The sequence below is a fragment of the Eriocheir sinensis genome, chromosome 8 (genome assembly GCF_024679095.1).
Source record: "Eriocheir sinensis breed Jianghai 21 chromosome 8, ASM2467909v1, whole genome shotgun sequence".
NCBI classification, from domain to species: domain Eukaryota; kingdom Metazoa; phylum Arthropoda; class Malacostraca; order Decapoda; family Varunidae; genus Eriocheir; species Eriocheir sinensis.
In genome coordinates this window covers 11892181-11909653 of record NC_066516.1, presented here as the reverse complement: position 1 = coordinate 11909653, position 17473 = coordinate 11892181, and the positions used below count along the sequence as shown (strand labels likewise).

Sequence of the window (17473 nt, the reverse complement as noted above, 5' to 3'; positions counted from 1 at the left end):
CTGCACTCGACTTTCTACTCATGCTCATCCCTATACTGTCAAACCCCTTATGCAAGAGTTAACCAGCATCTTCACTCTTTCATCCCTCACGCTGGTAAACTCTGGAACAATCTTCCTTCATCTGTATTTCCTCCTGCCTACGACTTGAACTCTTTCAAGAGGAGGGTATCAGGACACCTCTCCTCCCGTATTTGATCTTCCTTTCGGCCACCTCTTTTGTTTCTTTTTTAGGAGCAGCGAGTAGCGGGCTTTTTTTTTATTATTGTTTTCTTTTTTTGTGTGCCCTTGAGCTGCCTCCTTTGTTGTAAAAAAAAAAAAGTAGTAGTAGTAGTAGTAGTAGTAGTAGTAGTAGTAATAGTAAAAAAAAGTAGTAATAGTAGTAGTAGTAGTAGTAGTAGTAGTAGTAGTAGTAGAACACGATAACAGTTGGTCGTGTTTTGGGGCAGAATAAACAACAACCATAACTTTAACAACAGCCTAACGAAAAACAAACAAACCGTCAAATAAACAAGCAAATGAAAAACGTAAAAACAACAACAACAACAACAACAACATCAATGACTTCAACAGCGTCCTAACAATAACAAAGCCGTCAAATGAACGAACAAGCAAAGAAATGACATGCAAAAAAACAAATGCAAAAATAATAAACGTAAAATAAATGAAAGATCATAAACAAGTGAATGCTTCTGGCGCCACCCAAGGCAGAGTTAAAGGTCACACCACCACCACCATCACCAGACTCATGCTTGCTGTGTTCTAAAGTTTCCTCCACCTCCCCGTAAAAAGTACACTCCCTGCCATAAAAATAGACAAACAGGACGCAGAGAAATACGATTCTGTCTAAGTGGAAATAACCGCAAATAACAAGTAACTAACACTTGCAACCGTATACAGGCCTCCGAAACAACAGCAGCCGATGACACTGCCCTCTACGAAGAGATTCACTCTCTAACACAAAGCAAGGAAGCATTTATAATTGGGGACTTTAATTGCCTTAACATTGACTGGGGACTGATGACTGGAGATCAAGAGGGTAATGGGCTTATAGAAATGGTGGAGGATTCGTTCCTCACTCAAGTTGTAACTCAACCAACAAGAGAAAACAATCTGCTGGATCTGGTATTAGTAAGCGACCCCGACCTCATTCGCGACTGTGCAGTTGGTGAGAAACTTAATGGGTGCGATCACCACTTAATCCGTTTTAATGTCAACATATGTCAGAAACTCGTAGATAATCCGTCAGTGATACCAGATTACAAAAAAGGAAATTTCAACTTAGCCCGTGCGTTGCTTCCCCCTACGACCTGGGACCAACTTGACATTACCGACAATACAATCGACAACACGTGGAACGTTTTCAAAGATAAGCTGTTGCAGGTAGAGAAGGCTACAGTGCCTACGAAATCCAGATGAGTAAATAGGGCCGTAGATCCACCGTGGATGACCAGAGAAATAAAAAGAGCAGTAAACCTAAAAAAAAGGAATTATAATTTGTTGAAAGAGAATGCTACGGCCGAAGCCAGCACACAGTACCACAACAGCCTCAGAGCTTGTCGCAGCCTTATTCGGAGTAGCAAACGCAACTATGAAAAGCAAATAGCGCGCGAAATCAAAACTAACTCCAAGAAATTCTTCACGTACATAAGATCGAAAAAGAAAGTAAAATCCAATATTGGTCCCCTGACAGACGAGACTGGATCTGTAACTCAGGACAGTAAACAGATGGCCAAAATCCTCAACAGTAACTTCGCATCCGTATTCACAGTCGAGGACATCGAAACCATTCCCGAGGGCCCTGACCCGCCGAGTGAGATCACGCCCCTGGAAATTGACTCAATATGCGACCAAGAAGTAAAAAAGTACTTGGACAAACTCGACACAAACAAGTCAACGGGACCCGACAGTTTGTCCCCGCGGTTATTAAAAGAGCTTAAACAACAAATACTTCAACCACTCACTAACATATTCAACCGGTCAGTTCAACTGAAAAAGGTCCCGGAAGACTGGAAGATGGCGAACGCAACACCGATTTTCAAAAAAGGAGACAAAAGCGTTGCATTAAACTGCAGGCCCATAAGTTTGACATCAGTGGCAGGAAAAATACTCGAGAAGATTATTAGAGATAAACTTGTTAAGTTTCTAGAAAACAATAATATAATCTCCGACACCCAGCATGGCTTCAGAAACAAGCGCTCCTGCCTAACAAATTTATTAGACTTCTTCCAAGGTATATATAAGAACTGGGATGCCCACATCCCCAGTGATGTTATATATCTGGACTTTCAGAAAGCCTTCGACAAGGTACCGCACGAGCGACTCCTTAAGAAACTGCACTCGGCGGGCATTGGAGCCAATCTGATCGCATGGATAAGAGATTGGCTCACCGACAGAAAACAACGAGTACTACTCAACGGACAGCCTTCCGATTGGCTTCCAGTCACTAGTGGAGTGCCTCAAGGGTCAGTGCTGGGACCCTTCCTCTTTATCATATATATCAATGACCTAGAATCAGGACTGAAATCCACAATATCGAAATTTGCAGATGACACCAAGGTGGGTGGAGAGGCCCTCACAAAGACCGACTGCGAAATTATTCAGAAAGACCTCAATCACATTATCGAATGGTCGGAAAAATGGCAAATGTCTTTTAATGTTGACAAATGCAAAGTCATGCACATTGGGTCCCAAAATAGTAACCACACATACATCATGAATGGGAGACCTCTGCAGGCGATGCAGGAGGAAAAGGATCTTGGAGTCACTATCAGCAGTGACTTGAAACACGCGAATCACTGTAAAAAAGCATACAACAAAGCCAACACTATGCTCGGGTTCATAGCGAGGAACTTCGAGTGTAAAACACCAGACGTGATGCTATCCTTGTATAATTCCATGGTAAGACCGCACCTCGAGTATGCAGTACAGTTCTGGTCTCCTAATTACAGAAAGGACATTGCTTTACTGGAAAGGATTCAACGACGCGCCACAAACACGATTCCAACCTTAAGGGCTCAACCGTACGAGGAACGACTCAAGCGACTCAATCTCTTTACATTGGAGAAAAGACGCCTACGAGGGGATATGATTAAAGTCTTCAAGTATCTGAAAAACTTCAATAACGTCGATTACTCTAAATTCTTTGAACTGCAAACCAACTCAAGAACTAGAAATAACGGTTTACCCATTCAGTCGAGTCGATGTAACACAGACATTGGAAGGAGTTTCTTTTCAAACCGAGTCATCCGCCACTGGAACAATCTTCCCTCAGAAGTAATAAATGCGAATACCATCAACTCCTTCAAATATAGAATCGACCGTCATTTCGCTGCTTCGGGAGTAAACTGAATAACGAGGTGCTTTCATCTGCTCCTCAATATCGAGGTGCTTTCATCTGCTCATCAACCCCCAAGTGGCGGTCGAGCAGATTAAATCACCCAAGCGGGCGACCTCGTAATGAGCCAGTAGGCTTTCTGTTGCCTGCATTTCCATGTTTCCATGTTTCCATGTTTCGTCCTCCTCCTCCGACACCTCCTACTCCACCATCATCTCAGCAGCTACCAATAGACTCATGCTTGCTGTATTTTAAGATCTCCTCCCCATCCTCCTCCTCCCCATCCCTATTGTCCACCTCCTCCTCCTCATCCCCAGCCACCTCCTCCACTATACCTCCTTTATTCCACCACCACCTCCACAACTACCAACGGTCTCATATTTGCTGCATTCTAAGGACTTCTCACCCTCCTCCTCCTCCTCCTACTACTACTACTACTACTTCCATTCCACCTCCTTCTACTTCTTCACCACCACCATCTTCCAATCCTCCACAACTACCTTCTCCTTACACTCCTACTCCATCACCACTACCAACGCGCGTTCAAACTCCTTTAAATCATCGCAAGTATACCACGCCGCCCCGCCCCGGCAAACATATCTGCGCTAGCCGACCATTCATTCCGCCGCCGCAGACCCCGAGTACCTACATATCGGGAGGGGGGGGCGTAACAGCAGGTGCACGCCCCCCACATACCCCGCCGTCCCCCCGTTAATCACCCTGCACCCCCCTAACCCCCTAACCCCACCCCCGACGAGTGCTCGAGTGGGGGATGTTGGGACGGGGGTTGTGTGGTGTGACGAGGTGTGTGTCTAGGGGGTGGTAGTCTGTGTGTGTGTGTGTGTGTGTGTGTGTGTGTGTGTGTGTGTGTGAACTTTTTTTAACCTTATGTTTCTGGCTTGCTTTCTCTCTCTCTCTCTCTCTCTCTCTCTCTCTCTCTCTCTCTCTCTCTCTCTCTCTCTCTCTCTCTCTCTCTCTCTCTCTCTCTCTCTCTCTCTCTCTCTCAAACTTCCCCTCTCCCCCCACACCCAGAGTCAACCCAGCGTGCTATGGCGTGACCAAAAGTTACGCTTACACTCACCTTATGGATTTTACAGTTAAGGATATTTTATGGCACACTATGGGATTGAAACTGCTGGCTCGTACACGCAGAAAAAAAACTATAAACTATAAACTATAAACCTGTTAGGGTGGTGTTAGAGTGGTGTTGGGTTGGGTTAGGTTGGGTTAGTCTAGCTCGTAAACGGAGAAAAAAATAACGCAAAACTATACACTGTTGGGTCGTAAACGCAGAAAAAATAACGCAAAACTATACACTGTTGGCTCGTAAACGGAGAAAAAAATAATGCAAAACTATACACTGTTGGCTCGTAAACGCAGAAAAAATAACGCAAAACTATACACTGTTGGGTCGTAAACGGAGAAAAATAACGCAAAACTATACACTGTTGGGTCGTAAACGCAGAAAAAATAACGCAAAACTATACACTGTTGGCTCGTAAACGCAGGAAAAAATAACGCAAAACTATACACTGTTGGCTCGTAAACGCAGGAAAAAATAACGCAAAACTATACACTGTTGGCTCGTAAACGCAGAAAAAATAACGCAAAACTATACACTGTTGGCTCGTAAACGCAGGAAAAAATAACGCAAAACTATACACTGTTGGGTCGTAAACGCAGAAAAAATAACGTAAAACTATGCACTGTTGGCTCGTAAACGCAGAAAAAAATAACGCAAAACTATGCACTGTTGGGTCGTAAACTGAGGAAAAAATAACGCAAAACTATACACTGTTGGGTCGTAAACGGAGGAAAAAATAACGCAAAACTATACACTGTTGGCTCGTAAACGCAGGAAAAAATAACGCAAAACTATACACTGTTGGGTCGTAAACGGAGGAAAAAATAACGCAAAACTATACACTGTTGGGTCGTAAACGGAGGAAAAAATAACGCAAAACTATACACTGTTGGGTCGTAAACGGAGGAAAAAATAACGCAAAACTATACACTGTTGGGTCGTAAACGGAGGAAAAAATAACGCAAAACTATGCACTGTTGGCTCGTAAACGGAGGAAAAAATAACGCAAAACTATGCACTGTTGGCTCGTAAACGGAGGAAAAAATAACGTAAAACTATGCACTGTTGGCTCGTAAACGGAGGAAAAAATAACGCAAAACTATGCACTGTTGGCTCGTAAACGCAGGAAAAAATAACGTAAAACTATACACTGTTGGCTCGTAAACGCAGGAAAAAATAACGCAAAACTATACACTGTTGGCTCGTAAACGCAGGAAAAAATAACGCAAAACTATACACTGTTGGCTCGTAAACGGAGGAAAAAATAACGCAAAACTATGCACTGTTGGCTCGTAAACGGAGGAAAAAATAACGTAAAACTATGCACTGTTGGCTCGTAAACGGAGGAAAAAATAACGCAAAACTATGCACTGTTGGCTCGTAAACGCAGGAAAAAATAATGTAAAACTATGCACTGTTGGCTCGTAAACGCAGGAAAAAATAACGTAAAACTATGCACTGTTGGCTCGTAAACGCAGGAAAAAATAACGTAAAACTATGCACTGTTGGGTCGTAAACGGAGGAAAAAATAACGTAAAACTATACACTGTTGGCTCGTAAACGCAGAAAAAATAACGCAAAACTATACACTGTTGGGTCGTAAACGCAGAAAAAATAACGCAAAACTATACACTGTTGGCTCGTAAACGCAGGAAAAAATAACGTAAAACTATACACTGTTGGCTCGTAAACGCAGAAAAAATAACGCAAAACTATAAACTGTTGGCTCGTAAACGCAGAAAAAATAACGCAAAACTATAAACTGTTGGCTCGTAAACGGAGGAAAAAATAACGCAAAACTATACACTGTTGGGTCGTAAACGGAGGAAAAAATAACGCAAAACTATAAACTGTTGGCTCGTAAACGGAGGAGAAAATAACGCAAAACTATGCACTGTTGGCTCGTAAACGGAGGAGAAAATAACGCAAAACTATACACTGTTGGCTCGTAAACGGAGGAGAAAATAACGCAAAACTATACACTGTTGGCTCGTAAACGGAGGAAAAAATAACGCAAAACTATAAACTGTTGGCTCGTAAACGGAAGAAAAAATAACGCAAAACTATAAACTGTTGGGTCGTAAACGCAGAAAAAATAACGCAAAACTATACACTGTTGGGTCGTAAACGGAGAAAAAATAACGCAAAACTATACACTGTTGGCTCGTAAACGCAGAAAAAATAACGCAAAACTATAAACTGTTGGCTCGTAAACGGAGAAAAAATAACGCAAAACTATACACTGTTGGCTCGTAAACGGAGGAAAAAATAACGCAAAACTATAAACTGTTGGGTCGTAAACGGAGGAAAAAATAACGCAAAACTATACACTGTTGGGTCGTAAACGGAGAAAAAATAACGCAAAACTATAAACTGTTGGGTCGTAAACGGAGAAAAAATAACGCAAAACTATAAACTGTTGGCTCGTAAACGGAGGAAAAAATAACGCAAAACTATAAACTGTTGGGTCGTAAACGGAGAAAAAATAACGCAAAACTATAAACTGTTGGGTCGTAAACGGAGAAAAAATAACGCAAAACTATACACTGTTGGGTCGTAAACGCAGAAAAAATAACGCAAAACTATAAACTGTTGGGTCGTAAACGGAGAAAAAATAACGCAAAACTATACACTGTTGGCTCGTAAACGCAGAAAAAATAACGCAAAACTATACACTGTTGGGTCGTAAACGGAGAAAAAATAACGCAAAACTATACACTGTTGGGTCGTAAACGGAGAAAAAATAACGCAAAACTATACACTGTTGGCTCGTAAACGCAGGAAAAAATAACGCAAAACTATAAACTGTTGGCTCGTAAACAGAGAAAAAATAACGCAAAACTATACACTGTTGGGTCGTAAACGGAGAAAAAATAATGCAAAACTATACACTGTTGGCTCGTAAACGCAGAAAAAATAATGCAAAACTATACACTGTTGGCTCGTAAACGGAGAAAAAATAACGCAAAACTATACACTGTTGGCTCGTAAACGGAGAAAAAATAATGTAAAACTATACACTGTTGGCTCGTAAACGGAGAAAAAATAACGCAAAACTATACACTGTTGGGTCGTAAACGCAGAAAAAATAACGCAAAACTATACACTGTTGGCTCGTAAACGGAGAAAAAATAACGCAAAACTATACACTGTTGGCTCGTAAACGCAGGAAAAAAGGTCAAACAATAAACTGCTGTCTCATAAACGCCCAAATAAATAAGAAAGTACTGATCTCTATCAAATTTGAGGGAGAATTTTAGTCCCTCGCATCCACATCTGCGCCGCCTGAACTCTTTGGTAGTAAACAGCAAAGCATTATTAACTTTATTATTCGAAACCATAAACTGCTGTCTCATAAGCGCAGAAGAAATAAAAAAAGAACTGATCCCTATTGAATATGAGGGAGGATTTTAGTCCCTCGCATCCACTCTATACCACCTGAAATCCTTGATCATAAACAGCAAAGCATTATTGACTTTATTATTCGAAACTCGCCGCATAAGTCAATGTATTCAGTTACTTTGCACCGTGATGATGATATTCTTGTGGCGACACTAAAAGCCGCTCGGTTTCTGTAACTCCTCCTTTGTGGGGATTGCCAAGCAAGAAATTGCCCTTCAGAGTAATATGCTGCGCTTAAAAGCCTCCCAGGTTGGCTCTGTCTGTCACAAAGGCGTTGAAATCAAAGGCAAATTGCGTATACAAATCAAAAGTGAGACTTGTTCGGAATGCTATGCCTGGTTGGTAATTTCACATGGTTTTGATTCTTCACTTTTTTTTTTTGTTTTTTGTTTTTTGTTTAATAAAAAAGTGGAAATCTGTTCGGTGTTGACTCAAAACAAGGTTGGGAAAACGCTTTAACAATTCCTTCTAAATCCTCTGTTTCCCAGAAGTGTTGGTGTACTTTCAACTTTGGCGAAAGCTGACAACAGAATGTGCGCTAAATGTCGCGATGAGTATTAGGCCACAAAACATTTCCGAGGCGAAAAACAAACCTTCAGGAACAATACTAATACCGGGAAGCACAAGCCGGGTCTTTGTCCAGATGCACGACGTCACCGTTTGAAACCAAAATAATGGCCGCGGATCAAACAACAGTTCCTGGATAACGCCATCAAAACATCAATCCATTCTCTTATGCCAATAAAACAGCATTCTGGGTGCAAGTCTCACAACCGTCACCCGCATGGACTCCTCACGCCTCACCCCACCCACCCAGTCATCACCACTATCCGTCTATTCGCTCCACCGGCTGTCAAACAGCAAACGGAGTTTTAGAGAGACAAGATGTGGTTACGTGGCGCCGACCAAGCAGAAGGAGCGGCAAGTGGGGAACGCTGCAGAGGACGTTGAGCAGGAGAGTAGGAGAGCCAGGCACCAAGTGAGGCTGCAAATAACTTGAGCCACGCGCCAGCCCCATCAAAAGGACCAAGAACAGCCCCAAGAAAAGGACAGACTCCTCCTCAACAAAGGGGCAAAGTTTCCTCAACAATGGGTTAAATTCCTATCAACAAAGGGACAAAGTTCTCTTCAACAAAGACTCCCATTCCCCTCAACAACACGGCAAGTTTCCCTCAACACAGGGTCAAATTCCTCTCCACAGCGGGGCAAAGCCCATTTCATTCAAGGGTTCAAATCCCGGGCGGTTCATAGATGACACCCATGTCATGGCCTGGCCGGACACACACACAAACACACACACACACAAACACACACACACACACACACACACACACACACACACACACACGCACACACACGCACACACACACACACACACACACACACACACACACACACACACACAAACACACACTCACACACACGAGTCGGGGGTACAGGCAGACAAAGGAGACAGGGAAGCACTCGGTGGAGTCCCGCTGAAGTTCTCACTTCCGTCTGAACAGAGGCGGATCCAGGGATCCACATGGCGGAGCCCTGAAGGCCACTAAGCCAGTGTGGGCCGCGGCAGTGCTCCTCGTCGGGTTCACGGCCCAACAAGGTGCTGGCGATGCTGTCTTCATGGAGCAGTGGGTTAGGAATCCTTTCTCTAGAAGGACTTGGACCCTTTCTTAAGGCGGACTTAATTCCTTTACCAATGGGGAATTCAGCAATATGTTGAAGGAGATTTTGAGCGTATGCTGAGATGAAGTTTGAAAATACGCTGAGGCAGACTCCAGTATCCTGCTCAGTCAAGCTTTGGCTCAATCTGAGGAATCAAAGACACACTCCCACTTGCCCCTCCCTCGCCCCGCCGGTGTTGCCACAAGGCCGGGATCAACGATGACACGTCAGGACTTCAGTGGCTGGCCAGCCAGGGTAAGTCAGCTTAGAAATTAGATGAAAGTTAAGTTAGTTTGGTGCTCAGGTTCATGTTTAACGTTGACATTTTCTTGTCCCTCACCTCATTGTTGCCCCCCCCCCCCTCCCCCCGGCTGTCCCCACCGCCCGGATAAAACTGTACGTCGCTCACGCTTTTCATCGCCCAAAGCTAACAACGCCGACTTTTCCTCCTTTACAGACAAATCTTTTTCACGAAAAATCTTTTTTTTTTTTTAGGTTAGCGTAGTTTCAATACAATTTATTATATGGTCAGTATGAAAAAAAAATTTCACCGTGGTCTTCCATTTAGTAATGAATACCATTTTTTTTACAACTGCCATTTTTAAACTTTTCAGTCATTAAAACAATTCAAAACGTTCCGATCACACTATTTTTAGTCAACCTTCATTATTACCCTCACTAACCTTTCTTTTCTACAGTATTTCAACAACCCCCAAAAGTGGATCACCTACTCTTCTTAACAAACCACAATAGCAGCAAAAAACACATTATTATTTAGTCGATTTAATATAAGCCTTAATATTGACGTAACAGGTTATATCGGAGGAGACTCCTTCAAAACACTCATTATTACTGTACCCACGAGATGCATCACGAGCCACAAGGGCAAAATTTAACGAAAACCAAAACTTTTAAATCTCTTGCCTCCTTTACTAATTTGTGGCGAGGAACTCCATTGATCGCTTACCGGGAAGCTCAGGTAATCTCCCTCCAACGATTACGAACAAACACGGACGAGAAAAAAGCCGGCCGCAAAACTTTAATCACGTGTTTCAGGAACTGCCTCCACCCCGCCCACAGGTGAGCTGAGTCTTTAATGAGCAAATTATCTTCCGGTAAATCTAACAGTTCGTCTTCCATTATATCTGCAGGGATGTTTTACTGCCTGTTATAATTACCGCCGTCCCGCCCCTGAAACACGTAATTTACACAGACAGGCAGCTTCCCCTTCCTTACTCTGCGCTCCTTTCATTAGTTCCTCTCACCTGGTTTCCCTTCCCTATCTCCCTCTGTTAGTACCCTAGATCTTGTTCCCTCCCTCAGTTGCCTTTTCTATAAGTGTCTTGCTTCAACCTCTATTCCTAGGCCATTTAATGTGAGCCACACTTTAAGCCCACGCGCAGCTATAGCAAAATTATGCCCTTAACTTTACCTTAAATACCTTGGGCAAAACTCTACTGTATACATCCTTCCCAGAGCCTCTTGTCAAGACCGCTATCCTAAAGTATCTCCTGTCTCCAATACCATTAGTTCTCTTCAATAAGTTCCTCCTTCCCTAAACCTTTTCCCTTGCAAGTAGCTAAAGAATACTTGAATATTTACAATTATATAAGTTTACATTCATGAATTTCCTCCCTTCTAAAACGCTTTCCTTTACTCAGTTTCCATTACCAGAATTTCCCTTCATTATGTTCCTCCTTCCCTGAGCCCTTTTTTTCCTGACAAGTATCTAAAGAATCATTCCGTATTTAACGTTAAGTGAGTTTACGTTAATGGATTTCTTCCCTTCTAAACCCTTTTCCCTTACTCGCTTCCTAAACTCCTATTCACTAACAGCAATAGAATCCTTTTATATTCAGCATTTTGAGAGATTACATTCATGAATTTCCACCCTTCTAAAATCCTTTCCCTTACTCGCTACCTAAAATTCCACTCCTCTCCAAGCTCTCACGCATGCCAAGTCCACGAGCCACCACCAAGACTTCCTCCATTCTAAACCCTTTCCCTCACTCGCTTTATAAACTCCTATTCCTCTCAAAGCTTTTCCTCCCAACCTTCCTCTCCTTCACGCCCACTCACGAGCCACCACCAATAATTCCTCCCTTCTAGAACCCTTTCCCTCACTCGCTTTATAAACTCCTATTCCTCTCCAAGCTCTCCCTCCCAACCTTCCTCTCCTTCACGCCCCGCCCACGATCCTCCTTTCTAACGCCCTTTCTCTTGCTATATAGCTTCCTAAAATCCTACTTCTCTCCAAGCTCTCCCTCCCTCTCTCCTCCTCTCTCCTCTTCTCTCCTCTCCTCTCCTCTCCTCTCCTCGCCTCTCCTTTTTCTGTTCTTTCTTTTCTCCCTCTTCTTTCTTCTTTCTTCTTTTTCTTCTTTCTTTTCCATTTTCTTCCTCTTTTCCATCTCCTTCTACGCCCACGATCCTTCTTACTAATATCCTTTCCCTAACTATATAGCTTCCTAAAATCCTACTCCTCTCAAAGCTTTCCCTCACAACCTTCCCCTCTTTTACGATCTACGATCCTTCTTACTAATATTCTTTCCCTTACTATATAGCTTCCTAAAATCCTACTCCTCTCAAAGCTTTCCCTCACAACCTTCCCTCTTTCACGCCCCAACCACGATTCCCTCCATTCTAAAACCCTTTCCCTTACTTGCTATCCAAAATTCTGTTCCTTCTAAAGATCTCCCTCTGCTTCGTCCCCTTCGCGCCCCGCCCACAAGCCACCGCCAAGATGGGCACAAGGGCCGTGGAGGGAATAACTGTCTTCCTACGCCACGCCGTCAGCCACCTACCGAGGGCACCTGATTTCCCGGCAGGCACCACGTCACTTCATCATCCTGGCTCCACCCAAACCCAGCCAGCCAGCACACCCACCCCGGCACGCAAGGTGGAGTGGGGAGTGGAGTGGCGTGTGCTCAGAGGGAGGTGGAAGAGGTCAGCCAACTAGTTACACTCAGTCATCCATCCAGTCATCGCAGTCTCATCCCTACCCAACCACCAGAGCAATTAAGCAACCAACCAGACAACCAGACATCCAGACCCCAGTTAGCCAGTCTGTCATCACTAGGCCTCATGTTTGCAAATTTTACCTCCCCCCCCCCCACCACCACCACCACAACCTCCACTACAACTCTTCATTACGCTTCCTCCTTCCTTTGTCTTCATTTTTGTCTATGTCTTCCTCTCATTACTCTTGTTTTCCTCTACTTTCTTCTTTTCTTTCCCTTTCTCTCTGAGCTGCACCGTCTATTTCTTTCTCTTTCTTTCGTTCGTCTTCCTTACGCTCCCTTCCTCGATCCTCACATCTTTTGTTTTTGTTATCTTATTACTCTTGTTTTCCTCTCCTTTCTTCTTTTATTTCCCTTTCTCTCTGCACTGCACCGTCTATTTCTTTCTCTTTCTTTCGTTCGTCTCCCTTACGCTCCCTTCCTCGATCCTCACCTCTATTGTTTTTGTTTCTGTCATCTCATTACTCTTGTTTTCCTCTCCTTCCTTCCTTCCCTCTCTCTGCACTGCACCATCTACGAGTTATTTTTTCCTATCTCCCTTCCCTTTCTATCGTTTGTCATTCTCCAGCAACACTCCTCGTCAATACACCTTCACGAATCACAACCTACTGCATCATCACACCTTCTACCAGCGCCGCCACACCACCGCCAGCACATCTTAGCACCATCAAATCATTCTTCATTACCTACCGGTCCATCACCACCCCTACACACTTCATTCCCTACATTCCATCACCACATCCTTCTTCATTACAACACTCTCCATCACCGCCACCTCCTACAACACCGTCTTACATTATATCATTACGTCACTTCATCATCATACCCTCCACCACCACCATCACCACCATCATCACACTACATCTTCATCACCTCACGTTCTATTGCCACCACTACCTATACCACAAACAGCATACATCACATTCGTCTTCATCACCAAATCCTATATCACCACCACCACCACTACCACCACCACCACCAACAACAACAACAACAACAACGCATTTCATTACCACACTCCATCACCTTTCCACCACCTCCACAACATCCAAGCCACACATTCTTCCACCTACAGCCACACCTCACCACCACCATCACCATCACCAATCCACCATCTCTACAACACCACCAGTCACTCTTCACCATAACCACCATCACCACAGCCACCTCCAACACCACTCCACACCACCTCCACACCACCAGCCGCCCTTCACCAGCCACCACCATCGCCACAGCCACCTCCAACACCACTCCACAACACCAGCCGCCCTCCACCAGCCACCACCATCGCCACAGCCACCTCCAACACCACTCCACACCACCAGCCGCCCTCCACCAGCCACCACCATCGCCACAGCCACCTCCAACACCACTCCACAACACCAGCCGCCCTCCACCAGCCACCACCATCGCCACAGCCACCTCCAACACCACTCCACAACACCAGCCGCCCTCCACCAGCCACCACCATCGCCACAGCCACCTCCACCACCCACACCACCAGCCGCCCTCCACCAGCCACCACCATCGCCACAGCCACCTCCAACACCACTCCACAACACCAGCCGCCCTCCACCAGCCACCACCATCGCCACAGCCACCTCCAACACCACTCCACAACACCAGCCGCCCTCCACCAGCCACCACCATCGCCACAGCCACCTCCAACACCACTCCACAACACCAGCCGCCCTCCACCAGCCACCACCATCACCACAGCCATCTCTAACACCACTCCACACCACCTCCACAACACCAGCCGCCCTCCACCAGCCACCACCATCGCCACTTCACCTGCATCACCACTCCACTACCTCAACAACAGCACCAGCCACTCCTCACCACCACCCCCACCACCTACCAGCACTGTCCAGAGGGTTAATACGCCCCCAATATTTATCATCGCCGTGCGTATGATCGACTCCCAAGATTAATGTGCGTCGTCACCTCATAAACACTTCCCCCGATGCCCACACACCCGATACCGTTTGTCTTCCTCACGCTCCCTCCCTCACTCTCCCTCCTCACGTCCATGTCTTCGTCTCTGTCTTCTTTGTCCGCTTATTACTCTTGTTTTCATCTTCCTCTATTTTCTTCTTTCCCTCTGCATTGCGCCTTTCTCTGTGTTTCGCTCGTTTGTCTTCATTACGCTTCCTCCTTCCTTTGTCTTCATTTTTGTCTCTGTCTTCCTCTCATTACTCTTGTTTTCCTCTCCTTTCTTCTTTTCTTTCCCTCTCTCTCTGCACTGCACCGCCCATCTCTTTCCCTTTCTTCCGTTTGTCTTCCTCACGCTACCTTCCTCGTCACGTCTTTGTCTTCATCTTTGTCTCTGTCTTCCTCTCATTACACTTGTTTTCCTCTCCTTTCTTCTTTGCTTTCCCTCTCTCTCTGCACTGCACCGTCTATTTCTTTCTCTTTCTTTTGTTCCGTCTCCCTCCTCACGCCTTTTGTTTTTGTTTCTGTCATCTTATTACTCTTGTTTTCCTCTCCTTCCTTCCTTCCTTCCTTCCTTCTCTCTCTCTCTCTGCACTGCACCATCTACGAGTTTTTTTTTTCAATTTCTCTCTTTCCCTTTCTTTCGTTTCTCTTCCTCACGCCTTTGTTTTTGTCCTCTTATTAATCTTATTTTCTTCTTTCTTGTCTTCCTCTCTCTGCACTGCACCCTCTACGAGTTATTTTTTTTCTATCTCTCTCTTTCCTTCTTTCGTTTCTCTTCCTCACGCCTTTGTTTTTGTCCTCATTAATCTTATTTTCTTCTTTCTTGTCTTCCTCTCTCTGTACTTCACCCTCTACGAGTTTTTTTTTCTCTCTCTCTCTTTTTCCCTTTCTTTCGTTTGTCTTCCTTACGCTCCCTCTCTCTTCACGTCTTTGTCATCTTATTACTCTTTTCTTCTTATCTTCTCTCCTTTCCATTTCTCAGCAGTGCACCATCTATGATCTTTTTTTTTTCTCTCTTTCTCTTTCCCTTGTGTTTGCTGTCTACACACACACACACACACACACACACACACACACACAGGCACACATTCCATTCATTATGTATGCACCCTGGCTTTCAGTTTCATTAATTTCCCCAGGGCTGGCGGGCGGATAATATAACTCATACATATGAAATAAAACAAGGCCACTCATAAAGCGCTAACTTTTTCAATTAGCGAACACAAACTTGGAGCATAATGGAAGATGGGCCGCGGAGGGGAGGAGGCCGACGAGGCTTGACTTCGCTGTACTGCAAGACACGACTTCGAGTACAAATCTGTGACTGAAGAGAGAGAGAGAGAGAGAGAGAGAGAGAGAGAGAGAGAAATACAAAAACTTTATGCCTTGTAGTGCTTGATCCTCTTTTCTTTACGGCAAGGGAGGCAGTTCAAGGGCAAGAAACAAAGAGAACATCAAATAAATACCGCCATACGCTGCTCCGACGAAAGAAAAAAGAAAGAGGCCAGAAGAGAGGTCAATTTCGGGAAGTCATATATGTCACACTATATTGGAGTCGAAGCATCAGAGGTTAGTTCGGTGAGTGGTGCGCATGCAGTCTTACACTTCATACTCATCAGGAAAATCAGTTAATAGGTAAATAATAAACGCTAGAAAATTTTTAGGCGAGTTTGCAGTAGAGGAACCAGCCCAAGGGCAAGAACAAATGAAAACAAAAAAGCGTAATATGTACAAGTTATGCATGAGTTGTACAAGTTGAGGCCAGTTATACAAAGTGGGCCATACAAATTGAGTTGAGTTATACCAATTTAGGCGAGTTATGAAAATTGAGGCTTTATACATATTGAAGCGAGTTAAAGGAATTCAGAAATCGAGTTATATTAATTCATGAGTCGAACAAATTGAGGAAAGTTATACCAATCAACTATTACCAAAAAAATAGAACTCAACCTTAATTTCAACATTAGTTCATTTATAAACTTCCTCTAAATTCTCCGAGGCCGTTTTCTTCCTGATGTCGGGGCGTGAAGACTCTCTCTCTCTCTCTCTCTCTCTCTCTCTCTCTCTCTCTCTCTCTCTCTCTCTCTCTCTCTCTCTCTCTCTCTCTCTCTCTCTCTCTCTCTCTCTCTCTCTCTCTCTCTCTCTCTCTCTCTCTCTCTCTCTCTCTCTCTCTCTCTCTCTCTCTCTCTCTCTCTCTCTCTCTCTCTCTCTCTCTCTCTCTCTCTCTCTCTCTCTCTCTCTCTCTCTCTCTCTCTCTCTCTCTCTCTCTCCTCTTCTCTTCTCTTCTCTTCTCTTCTTTCCTCTTCTCTTCTCTTCTTTCCTCTTCTCTTCTCTTCTTTCCTCTTCTCTTCTCTCCTTTCCTCTTCTCTTCTCTTCTCTTCTCTCCTCTCCTCTTCTCTCCTCTCCTCTCCTCTCCTCTGCCTACTTGTAACGCCATTTAGCGCCGTATTCTTAAACATTTCTACAGCCAAGCACACACATTTGACAAGGCTTTCGTATGAGTTGTGGGTATTTCTATGGGCAGCTTTACGATCCTGGTGTTGGGATGACAAAGCTTCTGTACCATGAACGTAAATAAAAAAAACATTCATGAGAGTAAAATTGATCTAATCTTTGGCCTTTGGAAATAGTGGATGTTAGAGGCGGAAGCGACTGAGAATACGCGACCTTGGTGTCTCCTGACCACCCCCAACCTTCCCTTCCCTTCTGATGTGTCGGTGCCGCAGAGGACAGACCACAGCCACCAGCCACCAGCCAGTCACTCAGGGTTCGGTTTTCGTTCGTGATGGGTCAGCGAGCTCACCGACACGACGAGGGAGTTCCTATTGATCATCCCGACCCACTACTACCAATAACTCAGCTGTGCTCGTCCACTTTCAAGTACACGGTGACTGATTTAGAATAGCGGCACACGGACGAGGATGAAAGGAAGACTGTTATTGATGCACCTCCCGTTTTGGAAGTCCCATCAAGTACATTTTTTACTGTGCACTGAAACCAAATCCCGCATACAGAATTAACGTATTTCTACACTAA

At 44.5% G+C, this 17473-nt stretch overlaps 1 protein-coding gene across 1 annotated transcript in view; it reads left to right on the top strand.

The window, feature by feature from the left end:
* Positions 1-14433, top strand: part of LOC126995345 (uncharacterized) — a 28281-nt gene extending 13848 nt beyond the window's left edge. The window contains exons 3-5 of the mRNA XM_050854824.1: positions 8571-8799; positions 9689-9737; positions 13703-14433. Coding sequence (XP_050710781.1) covers positions 8571-8799; positions 9689-9737; positions 13703-14433 — 1009 coding nt within the window. The remainder of the gene's footprint in view (positions 1-8570; positions 8800-9688; positions 9738-13702) is intronic.
* The last annotated feature ends 3040 nt before the right edge of the window (positions 14434-17473 follow it).